General features: G+C 34.7%; 3 protein-coding genes across 7 annotated transcripts; 1 reads left to right on the forward strand and 2 right to left on the reverse strand.

Annotated features, from left to right (window-relative positions):
* Positions 1-2,309: 2,309 nt before the first annotated feature.
* On the forward strand, positions 2,310-7,340 carry LOC147400890 (Rubisco methyltransferase family protein). Of its 4 annotated transcripts, XR_015178287.1 has the most exons (14): positions 2,313-2,825; positions 2,979-3,054; positions 3,185-3,390; positions 3,580-3,666; positions 3,766-3,858; positions 4,667-4,821; positions 4,926-5,010; positions 5,100-5,186; positions 5,261-5,380; positions 5,755-5,856; positions 5,949-6,119; positions 6,227-6,312; positions 6,454-6,792; positions 7,098-7,340. XR_015178287.1 is itself a non-coding variant. In XM_086441952.1 (12 exons), exons 1-11 carry the CDS (start codon positions 2,448-2,450, stop codon positions 6,114-6,116), a joined length of 1,557 nt encoding a protein of 518 aa, XP_086298078.1. In that variant the 5' UTR covers positions 2,312-2,447; the 3' UTR covers positions 6,117-6,119; positions 7,098-7,340. The 4 variants fall into 4 exon arrangements, 2 of the variants coding, with proteins under 2 accessions (XP_086298079.1, XP_086298078.1); XR_015178286.1 differs by lacking the exon at positions 6,454-6,792; XM_086441952.1 differs by lacking the exons at positions 6,227-6,312; positions 6,454-6,792 and having other exon boundaries at positions 2,312-2,825.
* Positions 7,341-8,680: 1,340 nt separating this feature from the next.
* Positions 8,681-13,357, reverse strand: LOC147400891 (Acid phosphatase/vanadium-dependent haloperoxidase-related protein). Its single transcript, XM_086441954.1, has 5 exons — positions 12,962-13,357; positions 11,827-11,983; positions 9,722-9,772; positions 9,388-9,480; positions 8,681-9,113 (listed from the first exon to the last, which is right to left on the reverse strand). Exons 1-5 carry the CDS (start codon positions 13,105-13,107, stop codon positions 9,036-9,038), a joined length of 525 nt encoding a protein of 174 aa, XP_086298080.1. The 5' UTR covers positions 13,108-13,357; the 3' UTR covers positions 8,681-9,035.
* Positions 13,358-15,665: 2,308 nt separating this feature from the next.
* LOC147400892 (uncharacterized) lies at positions 15,666-22,109 on the reverse strand. 2 transcript variants are annotated; one of them, XM_086441951.1, is made up of 7 exons: positions 21,765-22,109; positions 20,985-21,675; positions 20,768-20,870; positions 20,283-20,403; positions 19,431-20,180; positions 16,837-18,544; positions 15,666-16,320 (listed from the first exon to the last, which is right to left on the reverse strand). In XM_086441951.1, the coding sequence occupies exons 2-7, from the start codon at positions 21,178-21,180 to the stop codon at positions 15,893-15,895; spliced, it is 3,306 nt and encodes a 1,101-aa protein (XP_086298077.1). In that variant the 5' UTR covers positions 21,181-21,675; positions 21,765-22,109; the 3' UTR covers positions 15,666-15,892. The 2 variants fall into 2 exon arrangements, with proteins under 2 accessions (XP_086298077.1, XP_086298076.1); XM_086441950.1 differs by having other exon boundaries at positions 20,985-22,109.
* Positions 22,110-23,568: the final 1,459 nt, after the last annotated feature.

Below are 23,568 nucleotides of genomic sequence, written 5' to 3' on the forward strand. Positions count from 1 at the left end.
TAATTTCGGAAGCCCTCCTAGACAAGTAAATGTGATAGAAATAGAAAATAATTTTATCATAAATAGAGAACTTTTAAAAGAAGAAATAACAAAAAATCCTTTAAGCAAATGGTTTTTTAAAAGTTTTTCAAAAATAGAACAACAAGCCATTAAAGAAAAATGGTTTGGTGAAATGAATAAAAAACAAGCCCATATTCCATTATTCTTATGGTTAAAAGCTCAAAATAATGATAAGCTCTCTGTAAATATGATAAAACAAAAGATACAAACATGGGAAACTGTAAAAAAAATGAAAAAATAGAATTTATATTTCCCCCATTTAGATCAATAAAAACTATGGGCTCTATTGCTACTCCTCTTAAATTGGAAACTCAACTTCAGAAAGATATTCCCTGTACTCAAAAAGATTTATCTCACATAATAGAACAAAACAATTATACTAATACTTATCTTAATCAGCTAGGACAACACTTTGAAACCATAGCCAATAAAAAGTCAAGACCAACACTCATAGGACAAACATAAAAAATATTAACCAAAGAACCTGAGAAATTACCAAAAATAAAGAATCATTTTCATCTACAAGAAGGTTTAACGCCAATTGACACTTTTACTTATTTTATTGATGAAATAATAAAGAGAATTCAAGGAAACTTAAAAATAAATGTATTAACTGAAAATAAAGACAATATTTCAGAAACTCACTCACAAAATAATGATTCTTCAGAATCTGAGTCACAATTATCCAGTGATAACGAAAAAACACTTCAAATAAATAAACTAAAAAGAGAAAAAAATCTCAGAACCTCTTATTCTAGGCCAAATTATTATAATAGAAACAAGAATTATTATAGGAGACCAACACCTGTTGATCTCCAATTTGAGGAAAAAATAAACCCAACCAAACATTATAATGGAAATGAAATATATGAATGGAACATAGATAATCAAACTGATTATCAAATAATGAACACTATATCTCAAATGATAGTCTTTGGAAACGCCTGTCATAGATACAACCTTTCGGTAGAACATATGACCCTTGCAGTTGCAGGAGGATTTACTGGACAGCTATATGGTTGGTGGCACAATATGTTAAGTCAAACTGAAAGAGATGAAATAATAAAACATGTAAAATTAAATGAAAATGGAGAATCAGAATTAGACGACAAAGGAAAACCACAACCCGATGGATTTCTGACTCTCATATCAACCATATTTCTACACTTCAATGGTAGAATAGATTAAATGGGCCAAAAGGATAGAGAAATACTAATGAGTCTAAAATGCCCAACATTAACAGACTTTAGATTGTATAAAGACGTTTATTTATTTAAATTATATTCCCTAAATTCTGGCTGTGATGATGTATTTTGAAAAAAAAAATTCATAAATCTCAATTTTTATTATAAAAAATACGGAAGAGGAGAAAGAAAATTTTCGACCTTTCAAAGACCAATAATCTTAATAAAATAATATAAAATTATTTTGATCTTTAAAAGGTCAAAAATCTGAATATTTTAATATTTTTTAATTTATATTTTCGATCTTTAAATGGCCAAAAACGATTTCTATCGGTAATTTTACAAAAATTTAATTTTGTTATGAATTAAAATTTTGTTTTTTTGATTTTCTAAATAATTTTCCCTTGAAAATAATGATATAAGTCGATTAGTCACCACAAAATAAATACCTAGAAGAATGATAACTTTTGGCCATATTTTAAGTTCCAGTCTCGTTATTTTTATGTGATTAATGATAAATCGACCTGGGAAAACAAACGCGATTTGTACGTGGCTGACGTGGTAAAGTCATTGTATCTTTATCTTATATAATTTAAACTTTACGGTATCTTCTACACTATGAATAATGATGAAGTGACATCAAACTGGAACTTCATATCGCACTTCTTCAGGTGAAAGTGAAAGTGTACGGTTCCTTAGTAAAACGGCAATTAAGGAATTTTTCTTATAAAAATCTTAGTAGACTAATGTGACGTCTGAGAAAGTGGGTCCCACGAAGGTTTTATTAATATAGTAAGGAAAATTCTGAAGTGCTTACGCAAGACATTGCATTTCACATAGATATGTGCGTGGAACCATAGATACCTTTTCTCGAGATACGTTTGAAAGGAATCTATGGTTCTGTGAGAATCTCCACATCATCGCAATTTTTGTGTAGTTACTCCAGCACTACTCTTGATCGTCGAACACTTTAATTCGGGTGATATCGAAATGTTACTAGACCATACGTAGCGTCTAGTAAAAAACATTTTTGTTTCGGATATTCTGATGTCACCTTCACAAACTCGCAATTGTTTCTGCTCAAACCATTTTGACTCTCTTATCCAAAACACGCAACTCTGTCTCTCTCTGCAACAGCTACGTTGTCCATTAAACACAGACACACCTCAAACCCTAACCCTAATTTTCCAAACAATAGGCGCCATGGATGCTGCGTGTATGCAGCACAGATGCATCTCCATTTCGTCTCCAATTCGCTCTCCCTTTCCTCGTCCCCTCTCTGTTTTTTCTAGGGTTTCACATTCAACAATTCAAAACCCTAGATATTCTTTTACATTTCGATCGATTCGTCGTAGAAATCTCTGTTTGGCTTCTAGTGCCGATACCTTAGTTACTGGATCACGAAAGGAAGATGGGAAGCCTCATACAATTGGGACCAAGAAAGTAGAGGAATTTGGAGACTTGAAATCTTGGATGCAAAGCAAAGGTCTTCCTCCTTGCAAGGTTGTTCTCAAGGAGAAACCTTCGCATGATGAAAAACATCGTCCGATACACTACATCGCAGCAAGTGAAGATCTTGAGGTAATTTCGTGAAAATTCTCCGTTAACTTTCTTTAAAATTGCATCTTTTTTAGGTTCAGTTGAGGATTTTCTGTGTACTTTCTTAAAAATTGCATTCTTTTGGGTCTAATTGTGGAATTTCTGTTCACTTTCTTAAAAATTGCTTCTTTTTAGGCAGGAGATGTCGCGTTCTCAGTTCCGAATTCGTTGGTTGTAACACTCGAGAGAGTTTTGGGGAACGAGACGATTGGTACAGTTTCCCTTTAATAATGTGTTTCAAATTCTTGCTTTATTCTCGTAGAGAAAAACTACAGTTTTCGAATTTTTGAAGAAGCTGTGATTGGTTGTAAACTTATAAGAATGATTGTTTGTTTCTGCAGCGGAACTATTGACGACAAGCAAGCTTTCTGAATTGGCGTGCTTGGCATTGTATCTTATGTATGAGAAGAAGCAGGGAAAGAAGTCTTTCTGGTACCCATTTATTAGAGAGCTTGATCGCCAACGAGGGAGGGGCCAACTTGCAGTGGAATCTCCACTTCTATGGTCAGAAACTGAACTGGCTTACCTTACTGGGAGCCCTACAAAGGTAAGTGTAGCTGCTATAGCTTCTTGAACTATAATTTGTTGTCCATATTATGTAATTGTCGCTTAGGTTGATTTGAAATGAACGCTGAATTCATGCAAGATATGTTCCATTCTTCACAAATGTAAATTTGGTTTTAAAATGTTTAAGAGATTCAGCATGCTGAAAATGGTTGTTTGGCATGTAATTCAGGCGGAAGTTCTCGAAAGGGGTGAAGGAATCAAGAGAGAGTATAATGAACTTGATACAGTCTGGTTTATGGCTGGGTCACTGTTCAAGGTTTTCTCTCATATAGCTTCAGTTGCTTTTTTTTTCTTTTTTTCTTTTTTATATTGTGAAGATTGAAATGACTATTAATTTTGCATTTTGTATTTGTAGCAATACCCATATGATACACCTACCGAGGCCTTTTCATTTGAGATTTTCAAACAAGCTTTTGTTGCAGTTCAGTCTTGTGTCGTACATTTGCAGGTAATATTTCTTCTGGAACTTTATATGAAATATTCTATCCTGATTTAGTGTTCTCTTCTAAGTGTGTCATTTCATGTATATCATCCAAAGGCCCGACTAGTGTATTTTCTTGGATCATCTTAAAATGTGAAATTAACACAAAACCCAAGAGAGTTCTTTAGTTTCTCAAACACACGTTACCTCTTCACTATGCTTTGCATGGTATATTAGATGCCAAATGAGATGGAGGGCTGCCATATAATGCAAGAAGATCTTCATTTAACACACCATTGATGATCATGTCCAAAATGCTTATCACTTGGTATACTAGTTAGACCTGATATTATCATCAATTCGCAGCAGAATTATTGTGTCCAATGTTGGATAGCAATAATAAATATTGTTGTTATGAGGAGGTCTATTTATCGCTCTCGGAGGGACATTGTTCTTTTTCACCCAACACAGTGTGCTATGTGAATTGCTGGTCCATAGCCTGTATTCATAAGGTGGTGACCACAGTCTCTTTTTACTAGTTATGCACGAGTTAGCATCAATTCTTGTTAGTGTGATATTATGTAGCAGTTAATGAGTATCGGGCAAATGCAACATGAGATAGCATTGACAGCATATTTTTAATTATCTGGGTACTGTGGAGGAACTTAAAGTTGCAATTGCGCTAGCTGCGCTGTCCACTTAACTCTTCCTTGTTATGCTGCTTCTGTTTATCTTTTTCTTGTAACTTAAGTATACTTTTACTTGGTGCAAACATCAGATTTTATTTTAGGTTGTGAAGGCATCATTACTGATGATTTGACCCTGGGTGAATCAGAAAGTCAGTTTGGCGCGAAGATTTGCTTTAGTTCCGCTAGGCCCCCCACTGCTTGCTTACAAAAGCAACTGCAAGGCTATGCTCACTGCTGTGGAAGGTGCTGTTCAGCTTGTGGTTGATCGTCCTTATAAGGCTGGGGATTCAATTGTCGTCTGGTACGCAATTTACTTCACTTGATATAGTTTTGTAGTTTTCTGATTGGTCAGTGCATTCTGTGATAATTTGTGCTACTAAGTCTCAAAGTTGGTATGTCATATAGGTGTGGGCCACAGCCAAATTCAAGATTGCTTCTAAACTACGGTTTTGTTGATGAAGATAATCCTTATGACCGTATAGTAGTTGAGGTGGAATCTGACTTCCTTGGTCTTCTATCTCAAGGCTGCTCGTGTCCACTAAAGTTCTTACCTTTCCTTTTTTTCTCTTTTAAATCTAGGCATCCCTGAACACTGAAGATCCTCAATATCAGGACAAGAGAATGGTTGCCCAAAGAAATGGAAAACTAACCGTACAAAATTTTCAGGTATGAAAATTAATTCTTTTATGATTTGTAACTTACGCCATTTTCTATGACCATCACAATATGCCCTTCCACAGGTGTATGCTGGAAAAGAAAAAGAAGCAGTGTTTGATATGCTTCCTTATATACGGTTAGGTTACGTTTCAGATCCATCCGATATGCAATCAGTTATTTCTTCTCAAGGCCCTATATGTCCTGTAAGTTCAATTTATGAATTCCATGTAATTATTAGTATGGGCATAACTCATGCTAATTATGTATAAGATTTTGGTCTTGCATCGTTAAAATGTTATTAAGTCCATGTTCATAAGTGTAGATCCATTACTTCAAAAAAAAATAAAAAATAAAAGAAGCGTAGATCCACTCCACTCTAAAAAAATATTTATATCGTATAGCCATTATGTACCAAACATTCATGGACCAGTGAGCTGAAAAGGGTGCTACGTGACACACACAAAGGGACCTGTTGGGTGGTTGCCCAACTCCCGACCTGCAATTGAAATGCCACCCAACTTTTTTTGTTTCTCTTGACATATAAACTCTTTCTAGTAAATTTATTACATGCTGTCAGGTGAGCCCATGTATGGAACGAGCGGTTCTGGATCAACTTTCTGATTATTTTATAGCTCGGTTAGCTGGCTACCCTACTACCTTGTCCGAAGACGAAACTTTGGTAATGTTGACATGAGTTGAGTTTTTCAGATCCTATCCTTCTACTTTAATATTGAGTCTTAACGAGATATTTCCCATTTTGTAATGAATCAGTTGGCAGATTGTAATTTACACCCAAAGAAACGAGTTGCTACCCAGCTTGTCAAGTTAGAAAAGAAGATGCTAAATGCATGCCTTCAGATGACAGTTGAATTAATAAATCAATTGCCTGATCACACTATATCTCCCTGCCCTGCTCCTTATGCACCTCGGTTAAAATAAAAGGTAATCTCTCTCTCTCTCTCTCGGGTGCGGGTGTGCATGTGTTTGGGGGCGGTGCGTGTTCAGAAATATTCTTCCATTGGATTCATTTTGAATTGTCTGAATCACAGAAAATTGCCAATCCTTGTTTCTGTGTGTGATCCTGCAATCAAGCAAGTTTTAGCTGCATTTTCCGTTGGCCATATTAATTCAAAAGGTGAGACACAGAGTCAGCCCAGTGTACCCTACGTGTATTGTCCTTTATAATAGGTTCTTTATTTTTATGGTGTTGCTATTCTTCATGCCTATTTTGGAAGCTAATTGATCAGATAACATGCAACTTGTGCATCTATTCTAGGTTAAGATTTTGCTTTGTAGCATGGGATATGCTTGAGGGACAGATTTTGTGGAGCTACACTGCAGAACTCTTCTCAGGGTAGGTGGGTTTCCTTTTATATGTGGCATCTGTTGCAGCAGGCCCACAGGAACCCACACATTCTGCCATCTCAACATCTCATCTTGTAGCATGTTAGAGCCTAATTGCACTCCACCATATAATAAAATGGCATGATGCTTTGGCTCTTTCTTTTTTTCTTGAATCCAATGAGGCTACACTTCGTCATTGAGTCTACAATACATGGTGGGGGTACAGGCAGGGCGTGGATAGGGAACTTTCTTCAAGGCCAATATAAAAGGGGTATGAAGAGATTCCCAATCTAAATGATGGTTTCTGAATGTAGCTCTGCAAAACTTTATCGGTATATTTATCCATGAAAATTTTAATGTTAAATGTTAGTTTTCTTACCAAAAAAAAAAATAATAATAATGTTAGTTTCAGCATCTTTACAATGTAAATTTTATCCCGATGCGATGGGCTGAAAGCTAGTTCTGAGTTCTAGTATTGTAATTCCAACATAAAAAATTTCGTGGGCATTTTTCCTTCCTACCAAGAGATCATGTTCACTCTGATGATTCTGTTTTATTTCTTTAAAATTTTTGCAGGTTTGATTATGACTCAAATCAATTTGCTTTCTGTTGTACATTTAACAACCAACAGTGGATATGATCAACCACGTGTAAGTTTTAGCTGGAATCTGTGGAGCTTCATGTGCAGTTAAAAATTTATGAAGTGTGGAAGATGTGGGTAGTTATGTGAGGCTGTGGTCTTCGTATTAAAAAAAACCTTGGAACACTCATGTCTTGGGCAACGCTATTGTTCATATAAGTTTGGCCGTTTATTATCTCTGTCAGTTGCGTTCTTTCTTTCTATATGAAAGGTGGCTCTGAGTGGTCAATCATGAGTTCAACCTGGGTGAGATTTATGATTGTGGCCAAGCATTCCCATGTTGAAAACAGTCTTAATTCTAAATGCCTGATTGGAGGGCAAACTTGTTTTATGGAGATACAAGTCAAAAAGATTTAGATTTTTTTTTTATCGAGATACAAGTCAAAAACCATTTATGGTTCCTATACACTTTTGCATCAAGAGGTGCGATGCAAGGTACAATCTTGAGGTCACTCAAGCATGATTAAAAAAAAAAAAAATGTTTTAATATAAAAATCGGATTGAGAATTTGAATTCTATTTTACCATTAAAGTCTATTTTGAACTATATCTTTATTTATGCCGTATGTAATCATATATTTGTGAATCTCCATTTATCTTTCAAGAACCTTGGGCTGGGTACCAGTGCTCTTTCTCATTGTTATTTATTTTGTTCTTTTTAAAGAATTGTCCAAACTGTTTCAAATCATTTTTTCCTTCATTTTATTTTGTCTTGATGGTTTTTTAAATTCTTCACATAATGCTAATTTAAAAATAAGAATTTAAAAAATAAAAAATAGGCAATTTATTTATTATTATTATTATTATTTTAAGGTTTAGGTGCAACTATACAATTAATAGTTCTTTATAATCTTTTATGAACAGTTTCCATGAAGTCATATATCAAGGGATGGCCTTGCAGAATGGCTCAATTCCATTTTAAATTGGCCATAAGCGTATTCATTAGACTTGACTATCCTTTATGGAATCGTTCACCCAAATTAATAATTGGATAAATATATATTTTTCAAATTAATATATTCTTAAAATTCCAAAAGTGAATTAGAGATCTAGTAGGATCTGATTGAATTAATAGACCACTCAATTATCATATCAAGTTATATAAGAATTGCAATTCAATTAACATTGATCTATTAATCAACTTGGGCAGAAATAATGAGAAACTGAAATTCTTATTTGCAATGTGGATGACTTAAAATATTAGACATTTTGATTGCGAATTTAAAACCCAAGAACCATTTTGGGTTTATGCTCGCTTTTAACTTGGTATATTATAGGTATTATCATAAAAACATACTCTGTCCAGATTATCGTAGAAGTCAGAATCCAAAAGCTAATTCAAAACAGTTTTGACTTCTAACCCGTTTTGGATTCTGACTTCTGCAGGAACCAATCAAACTGATTTTTTCTTTGATGAAAATCAACAAATCAGTCTGAAATATTTGGCATGAACAATACATGGGACAAATATTTCTGATGATCATATGAGTTTTCTCTTGAATTAAAAGGTATTACTCCTATTAACAAATTCAAACACCTGACAATATAATATTAAACAAAATCTCATATTACACAATATAAAAATCAATTAATCAAAACTTCACAAATAAATCAGCATTACCCTTCCATTTTCAGATTGGGGCCTGTTTGGATGGAAAATATTAGTGTTGGAGAAGGAACAGTTTGCAATAAAGGCATGATATTGGTTATTAGGAATTCTGAGGTAAACAACAAATTTCATTCTAACCAACACTCCAATCAAATTATAAACATTGTTCAACAAAGAAGCATGGAAAGTGTTCATTACTGACAGATCTTGTGATGGTGATTGGTGATCAAGGGATGAAAATCCTTCTTGACCAATCTAGTTAAGAATCAAGCTTGAGTAAAAGCTTTCTTGATTAAGTGGACAATCACCGCTGTGACAAATCCAAGAATCCCACCAGCAAAAACCTGTAATAGTTGCCACAAAAAATTCATCAAGTAAGGCTTATTTTCAAATGGAAAACATTGAAACTAACTAAATTAAATTGTTTAAGATCGGATTCATGGAAAATGGACACCAACACTGGAGAAAAACTAATGTATTGACACGATATTAAATTAGAGAGCAGTATATAGTCTTGTCCATTTACTACAATAGATATTGCTACGAAAACTTATAATTGATATTTCAAAAATACAATAAATATGTAATATGAAAGTTATTAAGGCATTGAAAACAAACCTGAGGAGGCGTGTGGCCAAGAAGCTCACGCAGTGGTCTGGTATCAGATAGAGGATGTTCGGCTGGAAGTTCAAATACAATTTGATTCAAGACCTGCATAACACCCAATCAGAAGATGATAACAATTGAAAAATAAAAATCATAATCAAATGGGATCTACTATAACGTGCTCCAGCAAACACCAAGAAAACAGTCCACTCATTTCTTTATATGGTCCTAATTTTATTTTTTTTGATAAATATTATATGGTCATAAAATAAGAACATATAGAGAATGTAAAAGGAAAGACAACAAAATTTTAAATAGAGAAGAAGGATGAGAGCCAAAATCACACCTCTGCTTGGCGACCAGCGTGTAATCTAACACCAAGCGCATCATACATCACCTGCCAAGGAACGCATTATATAAGAATAAGAAACATTATTCGTGAACGTAAACATCTGTTTATGTAGTTATCCATTAACTTTGAAAATATTAGATTAATACATAAGACAGGACTGCAATAATATAAACATAAAGACAGAAGTTGCCTATAAAATTTTCAAATATTGAGTTCTCTTTCATCAATTGAACAATTTCATGCCCCCAATAGTCTGGTTTTATAAATAAAAGACGGAAAACATTAATTTTTAGAGGAACAGGATGAGTGAGAAAGCACCGTAGAGATCATCAAGCACAGTAGGGATCTCACTTGAGGGTGAACTACCTTTTTTTCTCATTCCTTGATTGAGTGATGTAAATAGGGTTTTTTTTTAGTGTTTCCCTAGCATGTCTTTTAATTCCCCCACCCCAATTTAATACAATTATCTCTTGTTACCAACAAAAAAGGGACGAAAACAATGCATCAACATTAGTTGCAAAGCCATGTACAATATATTAACTTCTATATTGATGAGGACAACCCTATAACCATATTACCTCTAGCACTAGGATTTTAAAAATAGAGTAATGAAGCAGGATGTAATCATCTTGTAAGTTGTGAAAACACTTCATTAACTGTAACACACACACAAAAAATCCAATGACTTTTATATACTTAAATAACTTGACTATAAAGGACAAAAAAATGTGACATCAGATTAATTTAATTCTTAAGACAAAGAACCACTCAAACTAACTCTTTTTTTTTAATCAATGAAAAGAAGCAACTTAAAGCTATTTTTAAGAATCTGAGCAAAGTAAAGTCTTCAAAATACTTTTGAAGTAAAACTAACCTGAATGAATAAAGCATAATAGTGAAGCATGGTAAAAAAAATTGTTTATTATATTTTTGTGTTTATAAATATAAATTATCGGTTAACATCAATACGTACATAAAAAATAAACATAACTAAATACATCACCAGAGGATCAAAGAAACCCCCTCCAAATCAACTTGTGATCCATGAGTAGAGATTTGAGAATAAATTGGGAACTCAAAATTAAATCCTCTCTTTAGGAGGGCGTTGTAGTGGATGAAATCTATGCTCTCCCATCTCCCCATCTTTTTAATGATATTATATAGAATCCCAAAAAGGGGCCTTCCAACTAAGTGGTTCTAGAGAGTGGGATGGGTCAAACAATTCTGGTTAGAAGTGTGATTCTTGTTATCGTAGGAGGTAAATATAGAAGATGCACGTACATCTTGGAGAGACACAAGGTGGTCAAACCCTTCAGTAAAAAGCATAAGCCTTAAAAATTCAACTACATTGTTATTAGAAGCAGAAATAACATAACAAATTGTTGAGGTCAGTTATTGAAACAAGGTGTACAGTGTACATTTGTTAATGCACAAACCACGGATTATGGAACAATTAGCAATCAAGAATCAAAAAAGAAATAAACTCAATAACTGAATTTTTTTGTCTTCATTATCTTTTGAATAAATACAAAAGAAAATATTATACTGAAACAGAACCAAATAAAGAAGGATAATATACAACCCATTTACATCTAATCACAAGCTGGAAAATGGGTCAAATACTCTAAATACACAATAATTGCACAAAACAAGTAAACAAAGAAGGTCTCAACAGTTTTATTTTTATTTTTATTGATAGTTTTAACAGTTAATAATGTATTGGAACTCAAATCATGGAAACTTCTATATATTCCATGGTTAAATTTTTAGAATATGAAAATTCACGTGCCAACAATGTTAACTTAAGCAACTAAGAAAAAGCGTAGTTTCTTGCTAGAAGGCTTTAAGGAATAGCTCTCACAATGATTCAAGACATGGAGCTTCAAGTGTGTGTGTGGGTCGGGGGTGGGGAAAAATTAAACCAAACAATTTAGCCACAAACTTTTATAGATAATATATATGATACACATTTTTTGTTTGGTGGGCTGGGGGGAGAATAAAATTAAACCAAACAATATAGTCACAAACTTTTATAGATAATATATATGATACACATTTTTTGAAAATTTTAACTTGTATAAAAGATTGAGGGATCATACAACACAGGCTAAGACAATTGCAGTTGCAAATAGTGATCCTCCAAAGCCCTCTTGGAACCCAGTAGATATAGCTAGAGCGGTGACTGTGGCAGAATGGGATGATGGCATTCCACCAGATCCATAGAGTTGCTTAAGATCCCATCGTCTTTCCTTGTACCTGCAAATCTATCAAAGTTTATAACTCTTAGGAGAAATTAATAACAAAACAAATGTATAAGAAACTCATAGGGAAGGGAGTTTAGAACACTTCATCCATGTATGCAGAAGTATGTGCAAAGCAAGTTTCACAAAAGTTTAATGAGTATTTTAGTTTTTATTTTATTTTTATGGGTTAGCTGGTCTTGAACTCACAACCTCAAAGTTGCACTGTCTTATTTATGTCAATCAACTGAGAACGGAGCCAACCCTAATGAGTAAAAATAGTAAGCATGATTTCTAGCCCAGTAATCCTAATCAATCCATGAAATTTAAAATCTTGAAATCCTTAGAAGAGGCCCTCAAGTCCTGCTTTGGCCAAACATCCCAACCAGTTAAAACATAGGAATCTTAGCAAGATCGATCGATCAATATGGAATTTTGCACAACTAACAAAGAGTTAAATTTAGAAAGCCTAGAATCATAAAGACTTTGTCCATCAAATTTTTAAACCAATATGTATTGATTACTTCTAAGTTCTAACACAAGACATATCGATACAACACATTATAAAATTAGTCCAACTCTGCAAATACTTAATGAGCCGTATACAATCTCAAGATGAAATTTTATAACGCAAAAATATGAAGATGATTGCCCAATTAAAATTGAAGGTCTAGACATAAATCTTTAGGATAATGCTTCGTTGTTGTTTATTATACAATCTCGAGAGACAACCTTCATTTCAGACATTCAAACAAATATGAAGAATCTGTGAATTTTTTTTTCTGTCTAATTGATTCTGAAACTCTTTCATACAAGAATTGAACTATGTTCTTATGAGATCCAATTTCTAAACAACTTAGATAACGCAAAGAATTCGTATATATTATCTGTTTAACTAATTCTCAAACTCTATAATACAAGAATGCAAATATGTTCGCGAGAGATCCAATCCACGCTATAAAAAAAAATAAGAGAAAAAGACGGAGAAATGTACCAGGTGGTGAAGAACTTGATAGATTGGGCGATGGCGAAAGAAACGAGAGCCGAAATTAGAGCGTAATTTGTAAAAACGGAAGAATGAATCGATGATGGTGATGGAGAAACAGCGTGTTGGATCGAAGATGTCGATGGATCATCCATCTTTCTCTATGAAATTCAACCCTAATTTATCTATCAGTGATTCTCTTTGAAATTTGAATCTCTCTGACTTTTAATTTTCTTAGATCCAAAGAAGAAAAGTCAAGAGATTCGTAAACGACCAAGAAGGATTTTAGGGCAAAATTATGAAGGTGTTTCGTGTGTCTCTCCTCAAGTTCGCGCGGACCTTCAGCTGAATATGCTTCGTTTGTCCAAATGATTTCCAGAATATGCTTTGCTACCAGATGCCACCCTTCGTTGCTAGCGGGACACGCTAGTACTTAAAAAATTATTCTAGGGGTAGATATGGAATGTTAGCTACGTTACACGTTTCGTGACTTATAAATATGGTTTTAACCTTTGTTTAGTAATTTCTCATTCAATTCTTGAAAAATTCCCGAATTTTTCGTTTTCGAAAAATAAAATGAAAAATTCGTGAATTTTTTCAAATAAACGTGATTTTTACGAATTTTTATAAAATTTGATGAAAAAAAAAATGACTATTATAATTTGTTATATGTTGCAAAGTGTAAACTTGTAAGTTGTAACGTATAACACAAGTTGACTTTAAAGCGACCATGCTTTAAAATTTTAGAGGAATTCACATTTTTATATGAAAAATGTCTCTTTTATCTTTAAAAAATAATAATGACATGACCCTCGACATTTATTTGAGATTATACCTTAATTTTCTAAATTGATGATTTATCCCCTTGACTTTGGTCTTCTTTTAAAAATCAATAGAACAGTAATCTCAATGTCCTCATTATTATCACCTTATTACCATCACCAATTTCATTATCGTCATCATTGTCATATGATCGAATTTTTTATTTTCAAAATTTTGAAATGAAATGGATAATACAAGTATGAAGCATATGTCGAATATTTTCCATTTATCGATTTTTTGACCAAATTTTAGACTAGATTTTTGCAATCCAAAATCGAAATTTTCACGGATCGAATTTTTGTTGTATTCTAAATTGTTAACAGATCTTAAAACTATTTATTGAATTTGTCGTATTTCCATTGATCGAATTTTTGGCCAAATTATAAATCATGATTGCTAACAAGTTTTTAAACCATCAAAGACTTTTTGAGGATGTTTTTACTGTTTGAGATGAGTTGTCTATCCGTATTGTTGGTGGTTAATAACAAGACGAACCGGATGAGTCGTCTTGGTCTCCAATGAGATTTAAAACCATCGTACACAATAATGGTTTTAAATCTCGTTTGAGATTGAGAAGACTTGCCCAAGATTGAGACGACTCATATGGTTCATCTTGGTATCAGCCACCAACGATACAGATAGACAAGTCATCTCAAATAGTGAAATCATCCTAAAAAAGTCGTTGATTTAAGTCAATCCATTGGCTCATCGAGTCACTGTCACTGTTGAACAAGATGACTTGAATAAATCAGAAAACTCATCCGAGATGACTCAGTCTCGTTGGTGGACAAGATGAGACGTCAAAACGTGTTTTAAAATCATGTATGCAATCAAACACTTAAGATACTACTAACTCTCACCATCAACTTTCAAGAATTGGAATTTTCGAGAGTTTGAACTCTCCGAAGTCTAACTCTCATAGTGAATTAGTGTTTCCAAACACACCCTAAATCTAATAGAATTGATAAAAGACATTGCTTTACAATCTTGAACGGAAGAACAAACTCAGTTCTGCCAACTCCAAACTTTTGGGATAAGTCTTGATGACGATAAAGACTTATTTACCGTTAAAGAAATGGATGCAATCATATTATAATGCATGAGATACATTATATCATTAACAATGCATCTCATCACAAAAGGAAGGTAGTAATGAAAAATATATGTAGAAATATTAATTAAGATATTCTACATTAGAAAGTACTAATAAGTGGGAATAATTATATTGGGTTAGTATTAATTAGGATATTCTACATTAGAAAATACTAATAAGTGGGAATAATTATATTGGGTTAGTTTCCTTATATTGATTTACGTAATCTCTTTAAATATCTTATTGGGATTTATGTAATTAATCATCCAAGAATTCTCAATAAAATTAGATTTCCACACTTTCAACATAAGTAAAAGAAACAGACCTACAACAAGTGCCGCATTTTGGAGATTGACCAAAATGCCCCAAGTAACCTTGTTTTATGAGTAGTTGCAAAAACTAGTCATTTTGATCGATAAAATGGCTCCATAAGCCTTCGATAATTTTCCCAAGAATGACACGAATCGTGGATGCTCTAGGTATAACAACAATCATTTCTGTTCCACTGCAAGTTCTGAGGATAAAAGTAGATTCTCACCGATATAGCACCACCTAAGTGACTGTTTACTTACAAATTTAACGTTGCTCCCATGAGCTAGAGCAGCAGATGTTGTGGCGAAACTGAAAATTTTGCTGTCATAATATTATCTATTTTCATCAATGCTAGCCTCCTAATCAGGAATGGAAGATAGAAATTGAAGAAATTTATTCAAATTTAAAAGTAGCTTCTGAGTCTCACACCTTTCACTAAGTGATGAAACAGAGTAGAAAGAATAACAAGAGTACTTGCAGCAAAGGTGGACACAAACCTCTGATTCTTCTCGTGGAATCTCTCAAAGACAATAAAACTTTACACGATTATGTCATCAAAATAATGTGATGTTCCTTACAAATAAATTGGAACAGAGAAAATGATGGCAAAACATAAAAATCTCTATAGTACAAACACTCCATACCCTCGGAAAAGCTGAAGGAGGAAAGAGTTAACGAGTTATGCAGGGATGCAGTGGATGAATAAAGAATTCTTACATCACTGAGCAATTGCACTTGGATTCCAGCTTAGGTGGCCTTGCATTATCAACCTTCCTTGGAAACCCTGAAACATGTTTTAAGGAATCATCATGGGTTTCCACGTCAATTTCAGTTTTAGGTGATGGGTTCTTCACGTTTGTTTCTGCCTGCCTTTGTCTGGTCTTTCGGGATTTAGGCGTGGATTTCGTGAAATTCCTGCCACGTGGATCCTTCCAGTCAGAACTGGATTTTCCAAAGATGGTAACTATTGGAGAGGAACCCTTAAGGGAGGCGGAATTCTCCTTTTCCATCCCGATGTCTGCTGCCTGGTGAGCTAAGTTGTGAACTATTGAGCGGCAGAAGAGTGTCACATCAGTTACTTCTTCCAGTGTTAGGCTTCTCTTATGTTGTCCTGGTCCCTGGACTGTTACAATTGATTCCTCTGCAAAGCAAAGAATTAGTCATATAACAAGATAAAGATTACTCTAACATCCTGAAGCCAAGTTTTAGCAGAAGCACACAAACATAAGAGAGCTGCTATTGGCACCCCAACTTTCACTTATTACACCGCAATTAAAAATAAAGAAAATAAGTAAATGGTTGAGAATAAGTAAGAGTTGGGGTACCAATAGAAGTTCTCTCTTCTTCTTTTTTGTGCTAGATTTCTATTTTTTTGGCTTAAGATTTTATGAGCCTAATCATAATTGTAAACAACTACTGAAATTGTTTGAATGAGTGTTATAATGTTTTGTAATGTTGAGATCATAATTTCAATTAAACCTTTGTAATTTTTGAATGGTGTGCTTTTAATCTCTACTTTGATATGATAAGTAATCTAAGAAATTGGGGTGTAATAGGAAAAAGTTGGAGTGCCAGTAGCAGCTCTCAAGCCAAATATTATCTAAGTTTTAAAGGGTAAGAAAATAGGTCAATGCAAAACATATAGAGCAAGACATACCAAGGATGCCATGGGTGTGATTTGAGACACTGGATTCTGGAGCAGAAACTGATGCATCCTTCTCTGAAGTTGTAGAAATCGAAGGATACTGTTCATCTATGATGCTTTTTGAATTTGGGGAGTCTACACAATCACTTTGTGAGCCAAGGGAACCTTCACAAGCGTTTTCAAGTTCTCCTGATATTATAACGGAAGAACCATGAGTGGGAACCTCAACAATATCGTCTTCCTTTATGTAAGAGAAATCTGGAGTCATAACTGGTATTTCTACATCTGAGACACTACTCCCATTATTTGAGAGGTCCTCAGCATTCCTAGACATGAGAAAGTCCAAGTTGATTGGCAATTCTGCCACTAAAGCATCCTCCAACCTTATGCTTCGTGTACGACTAGATAAATCCAAGGTAGAAGCATCTGTTGCTCTACATGTCTCGGTGTGATCAAGTTCATCAATCCCATGGACATCTGTCCCAACAAAAGAGGTATCTCTATCATGTATTCTATCATCTAAAGGAGTTTCTTCTAAGGCCTTGTATTCTGGATTTCCAACAGAACAATCAAAGTTTTGTTCTTGTGTGATCTCAGCAAGTAACAAAGCTTGATATGCATGATTTGAAATTCCAGATAATGACGATCCTCTGCTTTCAGCTTTCCTGCCACCTAATTTCCGTTGAACATGAACCCCTGTTTGTTTAAACGAGCTCAAATCAACAGAAGATGATGTCGAGGCGCTACCATGTCCAGTAGAGCTCCTCATACTATTCATGGTATCTCTTGCAAACAAGGGATCACAAGAAGGAATGTTTGTAGCAGTAAAAGGCCTACCTTGAACAACAGTCCACTTGCTACTACTTGACCTGTTCAATAGTATGGAAATACCCGCACCTTCGGAAACGTCAACCTTCAAGCTTGGATGGGGATTTTTCAATTTTGGCTCTACGGTGTCACTGTCACATTGTTTGGAACCAACTATTGTCTGGTCTTGTTCAACATTCATTTCATGTTTGACAAGCATAGCTGCATTCCTACTAGTATTTTCCTGCAATTCTAGTTCACTAACCTTGGGAGCCAATTCATCAAACAATTCATGTTCTTCAACTTCCATCTGAGGGTTAATTGTAATGTCATGGGTGACAACTACTGAGGTCTCTGGAGTTTCTACACAAATGCATCCAGCTTTCTCAACGCAATCTGGACAAATATCATCATTCCCTCCCATCGGCTCAATGACATCCAACTTCCTGCCACATTGAGAACAAATTGCCATATTTCTAACAAAATCAATTCCTGAAAGGTCACCCTCAACATACAAGGATTTAGAAATAGTTGAAACTATTTCTGTAGTGGCATCCTGGCTGCTGAATTTTTCAGATTCACTTGGCTCAACTTCACCTGTTACATCATGGATTTCATGTCCAAGATCTTCATTTATCTCATCAACATTATCAAGGATAAATATTTCATCTTGAGCATTGGAATATAGTGCATTATCCTTTTCGATTGCCATATCATCTTGGCCATGGTCACTACCCTCAGTATCATGTGCGACACTACCACCTTGTTCAGAACTCGCATTACTGCTGGTTGTTACTGAGGAATTTGTAGAGATCAAAGGATGGTGAGCAGAGCTTGCTTTTCTAACGTAGAAGGTGGTACTGGGGACACTCGACAAAAGTGGCCTGAACATATTTTGAGGACTTTTTCGATCCTACATTAAAACATACAAAAAAAACAGAACCTTCATAAGATGTGAGGATAAAACTGGCATAGATTCAAGCATAATGGTAAGAGTATGCGTATGTAAAACTATATATGCATGTTGATGGACTGGGTCTCCAACTCGTGTAAAAAATAAACCGAAAACTCAGCAAATTTATATAATAAATAAGGAAGAACTTCATGGTATTTGTCAAACTGAACTGAACTGAACTTGGATAGTATTAGAAAAACAAACTAACCTGGAATATACAAAGATCAAAAAAGAAGAATAAGTAATGTTTCTCTTTTCCCATTTGCATTTGTTGTTACAACCCAAGTCTCATATTGATCCTCATTCCAATCACTTTCTCATTACAAAAAAATGAAAGAAAAGGGACATTCCTGAAGTTCGACTAGTTACAACCAGAAGGTAAGTAAATATGCCTTAATTATCATATATATTATTTATTTTATTATTATTATTATTTTTTTGGAGGGGGTTGTAGCAGAGACTGAGGAATTTTTGGATCAATTAATGTTTTGTTTGAAGGAATATTTGTATTTTAACCACCAAATTTTTTTATTATTTCAAAGCGATTATGGATGTCTAGGAGATCGAAATTGTTAGTTTCAGCAGGCTTTTAAGCCATCAAAGTTTGTTTAAGTGATTGAATCAACTTCTAACAATTTGGAATGATTAGAGAATTCCCCTAGCTTAAACTGAGGGTTGGAGGTCAGCATTGAGGTGCATAGACCAAGCCATGTTCTAAAAAAATCAACAAAAATGGGCCATCTTTTGTGGGTTTTTGCTAACTTACAGTGAGCCACTTAACGAAATTTGATCGTAAGAGAAATGGTAATTGCAGTCAGAATTCATTATACAATGAGAAACATACCATTTGCCAAAGTGCAGAATCGAAGGATCTTTTTGGAGTAGAACTTGAGGACAGCGTTCGCGATGGCTTCTTGGATAAAGCCGGTGCTCTGCTATTTGAAAATGCTCCAACTTTCCTCGCAACTGAGTGGTTCGAGATACTGATAGAGGAGGTCTGTAGAGAATCTATATCATCATCACCAGATGATTGCACAGATCCCTTACTCTGGGAACTATATTGATCCCGATCAAAACTGTATGGTGAACATGGACTTCTAGAAGAAGTTGGTGACATTGATTGCCTTCCAAATTTCGAGGACGAACCCTTCCCACTCCTCGATGCTGGTGATGAGCCTCTCACATAAGATGCCGGACGATCAGATAGAGAAGTACGGAGATTCGGAGGTGCATCCATTGAGAAACCCGGGATATTCGATTGCCATGCCAGCAATTTTGTAGTAGCAGAGTTTCCCTGACTTGTCTTTACAGGGGAGGTTCCCCTTCTTCCAGGCGAGACCACAGTACCACTTGACCCCGTGCTCATCCTCCGGGAAGTCGGCGTAGAAGACCTCGGAGCATGATTTGAAGGTTTATTTGGCGGAGTAGAAGGTCTACGTGATGGTGTAGTTGGCCTTAAAAGCGGAGATGAACTGGAATGAGGAGCCGAAGATGGCCTTCCCCTCGATTGAGATATACTATTTCCAGAGCGAGGAGATCGGCTTAGTCGTTGTGGGCTTGCACTACTTCTGCTGGTCTTGTAACTCTTCTCAGTCTTCCATCATATATACATTACTAGTATCAGATAAACTTTATAATTTGAAGTTTGAAGGATCATATTAACCATGAATTGTATAAAGGGCAAGTGATGACTTACTGTGGCTGATTTTGAGATGGAAATGGGTTGACTTCGAGGTCTACCCCTTCGACCAACATTAACAGGCGGAGGCTCATCGTCCAATGAAGGAAAAAGTGGTGAATCGGGCGGAGTCAATAGCCTTTAGTTCAACAAAACCAACTATGTCATTTGAGGCAAGAACAGATCATTTCTAATGGCATGAAAATAGCATTGGAGGAAAGGAAAAAAAAATTATATTTCTCATTAAATCAAATCTACGTGGTAACCATTCGCTGACACTAAAATTTCTTTGGGCTTTGTGATAAATATTTCATCTACTAGCAAAAAATAGTGTATGATAAGATGCATATTTATGTGCAATTTTTTCTTTCTTAGCGACCATTCAAGATATTCTATTGCTTCTTTTCTTTTTTAATTGTGAATTATAGGAAAATTATTGCAGAATCAGCCATGCTTAAAGAATATTATGTTAAAGGTTTTAAGAGATTAGGAGCATGACCCACCAATCGTAGTCCTTTTTCCTGCCACTTGCATTAAGCAGTTCACTGTTTTCTCCTCGAACTGGAATGGCAAGCTTGAAGTCTGAAAAATATCTCAATTTTGTTGCTGTGGAATATAAGCCAAATTCAGAAAGAGTAAAAATAATTGTCAGCGGGACGACATAAATGTTGTAAATCTCAAGATTTAAACTGCATAATGAAGCGGGGTTTTGAAATTTACACAAGGAGTCATCTAAATCATCGGTCGAGTGGAGCAAAAAGTTGTCTCTTTCTCTGGTTTGCAACTCGTTGAACAAAGCAAGATCATCGTCTTTCTCTTTCAGGATTAATCCACCTTCGAGACTACGCCCTCTCCTGTGATTCTCTACTCTGAGTGCCCTTTGAGGAGAGCATCTTAATGCTGGAGAAGGAGACATCTTCACTACCCAAATTCTCCACACAAAGATCTATTCTCACCCCAATTTCTTCATACCAACCAAAATCAAACCAAAGTTCTCCAAAAACTGAAAATTCGGAATTTTAAAGTTCTGCTCAAGTAATACTTCTTACAAATAACCCAAAAAACATTTTTGCCTACTAACCAAGTAAGCCATTAAATTCCTTTTGCACCGATCTTGAAAACGAGGCCACAATCTCTTAAAGCTCAAACAACCAACCACCAATGTAACAGAACCCTAATTTACAAAATCCTAATTCTTTGAGCACTCAACATTCACAAAACCCTACAATACCTCTCACTGTGATCTCAACAAGGTCCCTGAACATGAAACATAACCTTAATACACCCAAATTCAAGTATTCAACAACCTTAACATACAGTTTCACTTGGAATAAAACTGTAGAACCTCAGCAATCTAAGAATTCATAGCTGAACACACACAAAACACATTCTCTTCGAACTCTTAGCAGACCTAATTAAATCAAAAAATTTAACAGTAAAAGACAGCAAAAAAAACTGATTATTTTTTTCTCCTGGAATCACTCAAATAGTTTAACATACCGTTCTTGAAGTCAAAATGCTTTCAACAGAGTCAAAACCAGTGCTGTGAGATTAAGATCTTAAACTTCGAAGAGATTTCGAGCATAAACAAGTTCAATTCTCGATTCTAACGTGATAAATGCAGATTCAGATACTCGATTCTGTAGCGTTTCGTGTATTTATGGAGAATCAAGTTTGCAGATGGAAGAGAACCAGAGATCGAACGAGTTGCAGAAACCCTAATTCCTCGAACATTCTCTTTAGTGGGTTAAAGAATTAAAGAAAGAGATCGAGAGAACAAATGAGAGATTTTTAGCTTGAGATTCTTCTGGTTTCCCTTCACAGCAAGCTTTCATTCTTCCACTGTTCCTCTGTTGCGAGAATTATTTTTTTTCAATAAGTGAATTTACAGTAATACCCCTATAGTTTTAAAATTTTACTAGAGCTTAATAATAAGATTATCATAAAATGTTGTCTATTATTGGAAAAGGTGTATAATTATGTCGTTTTTATTAGTAGGTAATATGGTTCTATTGGCTCTTAGCCAAAAAATAAATAAATAAAATATCTTCTTCTCTCTTTCTCTCTCTCTCTACGAACTCTGGCGGCACGCTTTCTTTTGCACGTGAGGCGGTTGCTTGGAGATGTTTACGTTACATCATGATGATGAATGATAGAGTGGTACTGAGCAGCACTGATGATGTGATGTGCCTTATCCATACCAACCAATGAAACAAAGAGGTCACCTCTCTCTCTCTCTTTTTGGGCTCTGCGTTTTGATGGTGATGTGTCTTACTTCTACCAACAAAGAAAATCACCAATCAAGGGGATCTTGTGAAAATATTTAAACAACAAAAAGATAAAAATCGAACAAACGAAGGATTTATGTGATTCGACAATATGTCTACGTAGCACTGATTCACGAGCAATTGTCTCTTTACCAAAACCGTCGCCTTGTCTTTACTACTAACTATTGTTGTTGTTTCAACGGGATAAATGAGTAAAGGTACTGGGCACTAGGACTTTCAGTGTCTTAGATTTAAACTTGGAATAGATACTACTTGTGAGAGGTGGAATAAAATAAAAATAATTACTATTTTCTCATATATTTTACAGTCGTAGAGATCTCTATTTATAAAATCAGAAATTGTTAAACACGCGTAAATTTCATCGAAATAGAAAATTCTTAAAGAAATATTACACAATTTCCCCTTTCATATCTCTTAAAAAATCCCCTCCCCTGATTAAGGTGTTGCCCTTGCACCCTAACAACTCTGTGTTTTGCCTAACACAACAAAATACAAGACATTTACACAGTAGATCTATAATATATAAATCTATTACCGTAAAGCTAGAAGCATATTAATAAAGTTTGGATTCAGTAATTATTTTAACAATGATTCAATTCAGTTGCTTTGAAATAATTTCATAAAGTATTTAAATTTTTTTTTGAAGAATTACAAATGAGTTTTTAAATTTCTCTCCTAAACCTATAATCTTTCAACCTCCCTAAATACCTTTATGGTTTTTGACATTTGAATGTTAAACAAAATAAAATTTTGAGGGTAAAAGGTAAAAATACTATTATATTCCATGATCAATCTAGAAATCACCAATTCATTCGTTGATTTAATTGACTAGTCCCTAATTCAGAGGATTTTACCATTTTTTTGAAAAATTTGTGGAGAATTTTGTGACTATGGCCAAAGAACGTGTCACATGTTGTGAAACTAGAATGGGACTCGAATTACAGCCCAACTCTCTGGAGTATCGGATCTACATTCAATCAAATTATTTGGGAAATCCAAACCATCCAAATCTTTAT

This window comes from Akebia trifoliata, chromosome 5 (assembly GCF_017979445.1).
Source record: "Akebia trifoliata isolate Shusen 1 chromosome 5, ASM1797944v1, whole genome shotgun sequence".
Classification (NCBI taxonomy): Eukaryota; Viridiplantae; Streptophyta; class Magnoliopsida; order Ranunculales; family Lardizabalaceae; genus Akebia; species Akebia trifoliata.

Coding starts and splice junctions, on each gene's coding strand:
- LOC147400890 (XM_086441952.1), top strand. CDS start 2,448: ATGGATGCTGCGTGTATGCAGCACAGATGCATCTCCATTTCGTCTCCA. Junction 3,667..3,765: donor TGGCTGGGTCACTGTTCAAG/GTTTTCTCTCAT, acceptor TTGTATTTGTAG/CAATACCCATATGATACACC. Junction 5,011..5,099: donor ATGACCGTATAGTAGTTGAG/GTGGAATCTGAC, acceptor TTTTAAATCTAG/GCATCCCTGAACACTGAAGA.
- LOC147400892 (XM_086441951.1), bottom strand. CDS start 21,180: ATGTCTCCTTCTCCAGCATTAAGATGCTCTCCTCAAAGGGCACTCAGA. Junction 20,404..20,767: donor AGGAAAAAGGACTACGATTG/GTGGGTCATGCT, acceptor GTTGAACTAAAG/GCTATTGACTCCGCCCGATT. Junction 16,321..16,836: donor TCACACCCATGGCATCCTTG/GTATGTCTTGCT, acceptor TTTGCTTTGCAG/AGGAATCAATTGTAACAGTC.
- LOC147400891 (XM_086441954.1), bottom strand. CDS start 13,107: ATGGATGATCCATCGACATCTTCGATCCAACACGCTGTTTCTCCATCA. Junction 11,984..12,961: donor ATCAAGTTCTTCACCACCTG/GTACATTTCTCC, acceptor ATAGATTTGCAG/GTACAAGGAAAGACGATGGG. Junction 9,114..9,387: donor TTGGCCACACGCCTCCTCAG/GTTTGTTTTCAA, acceptor CAACTATTACAG/GTTTTTGCTGGTGGGATTCT.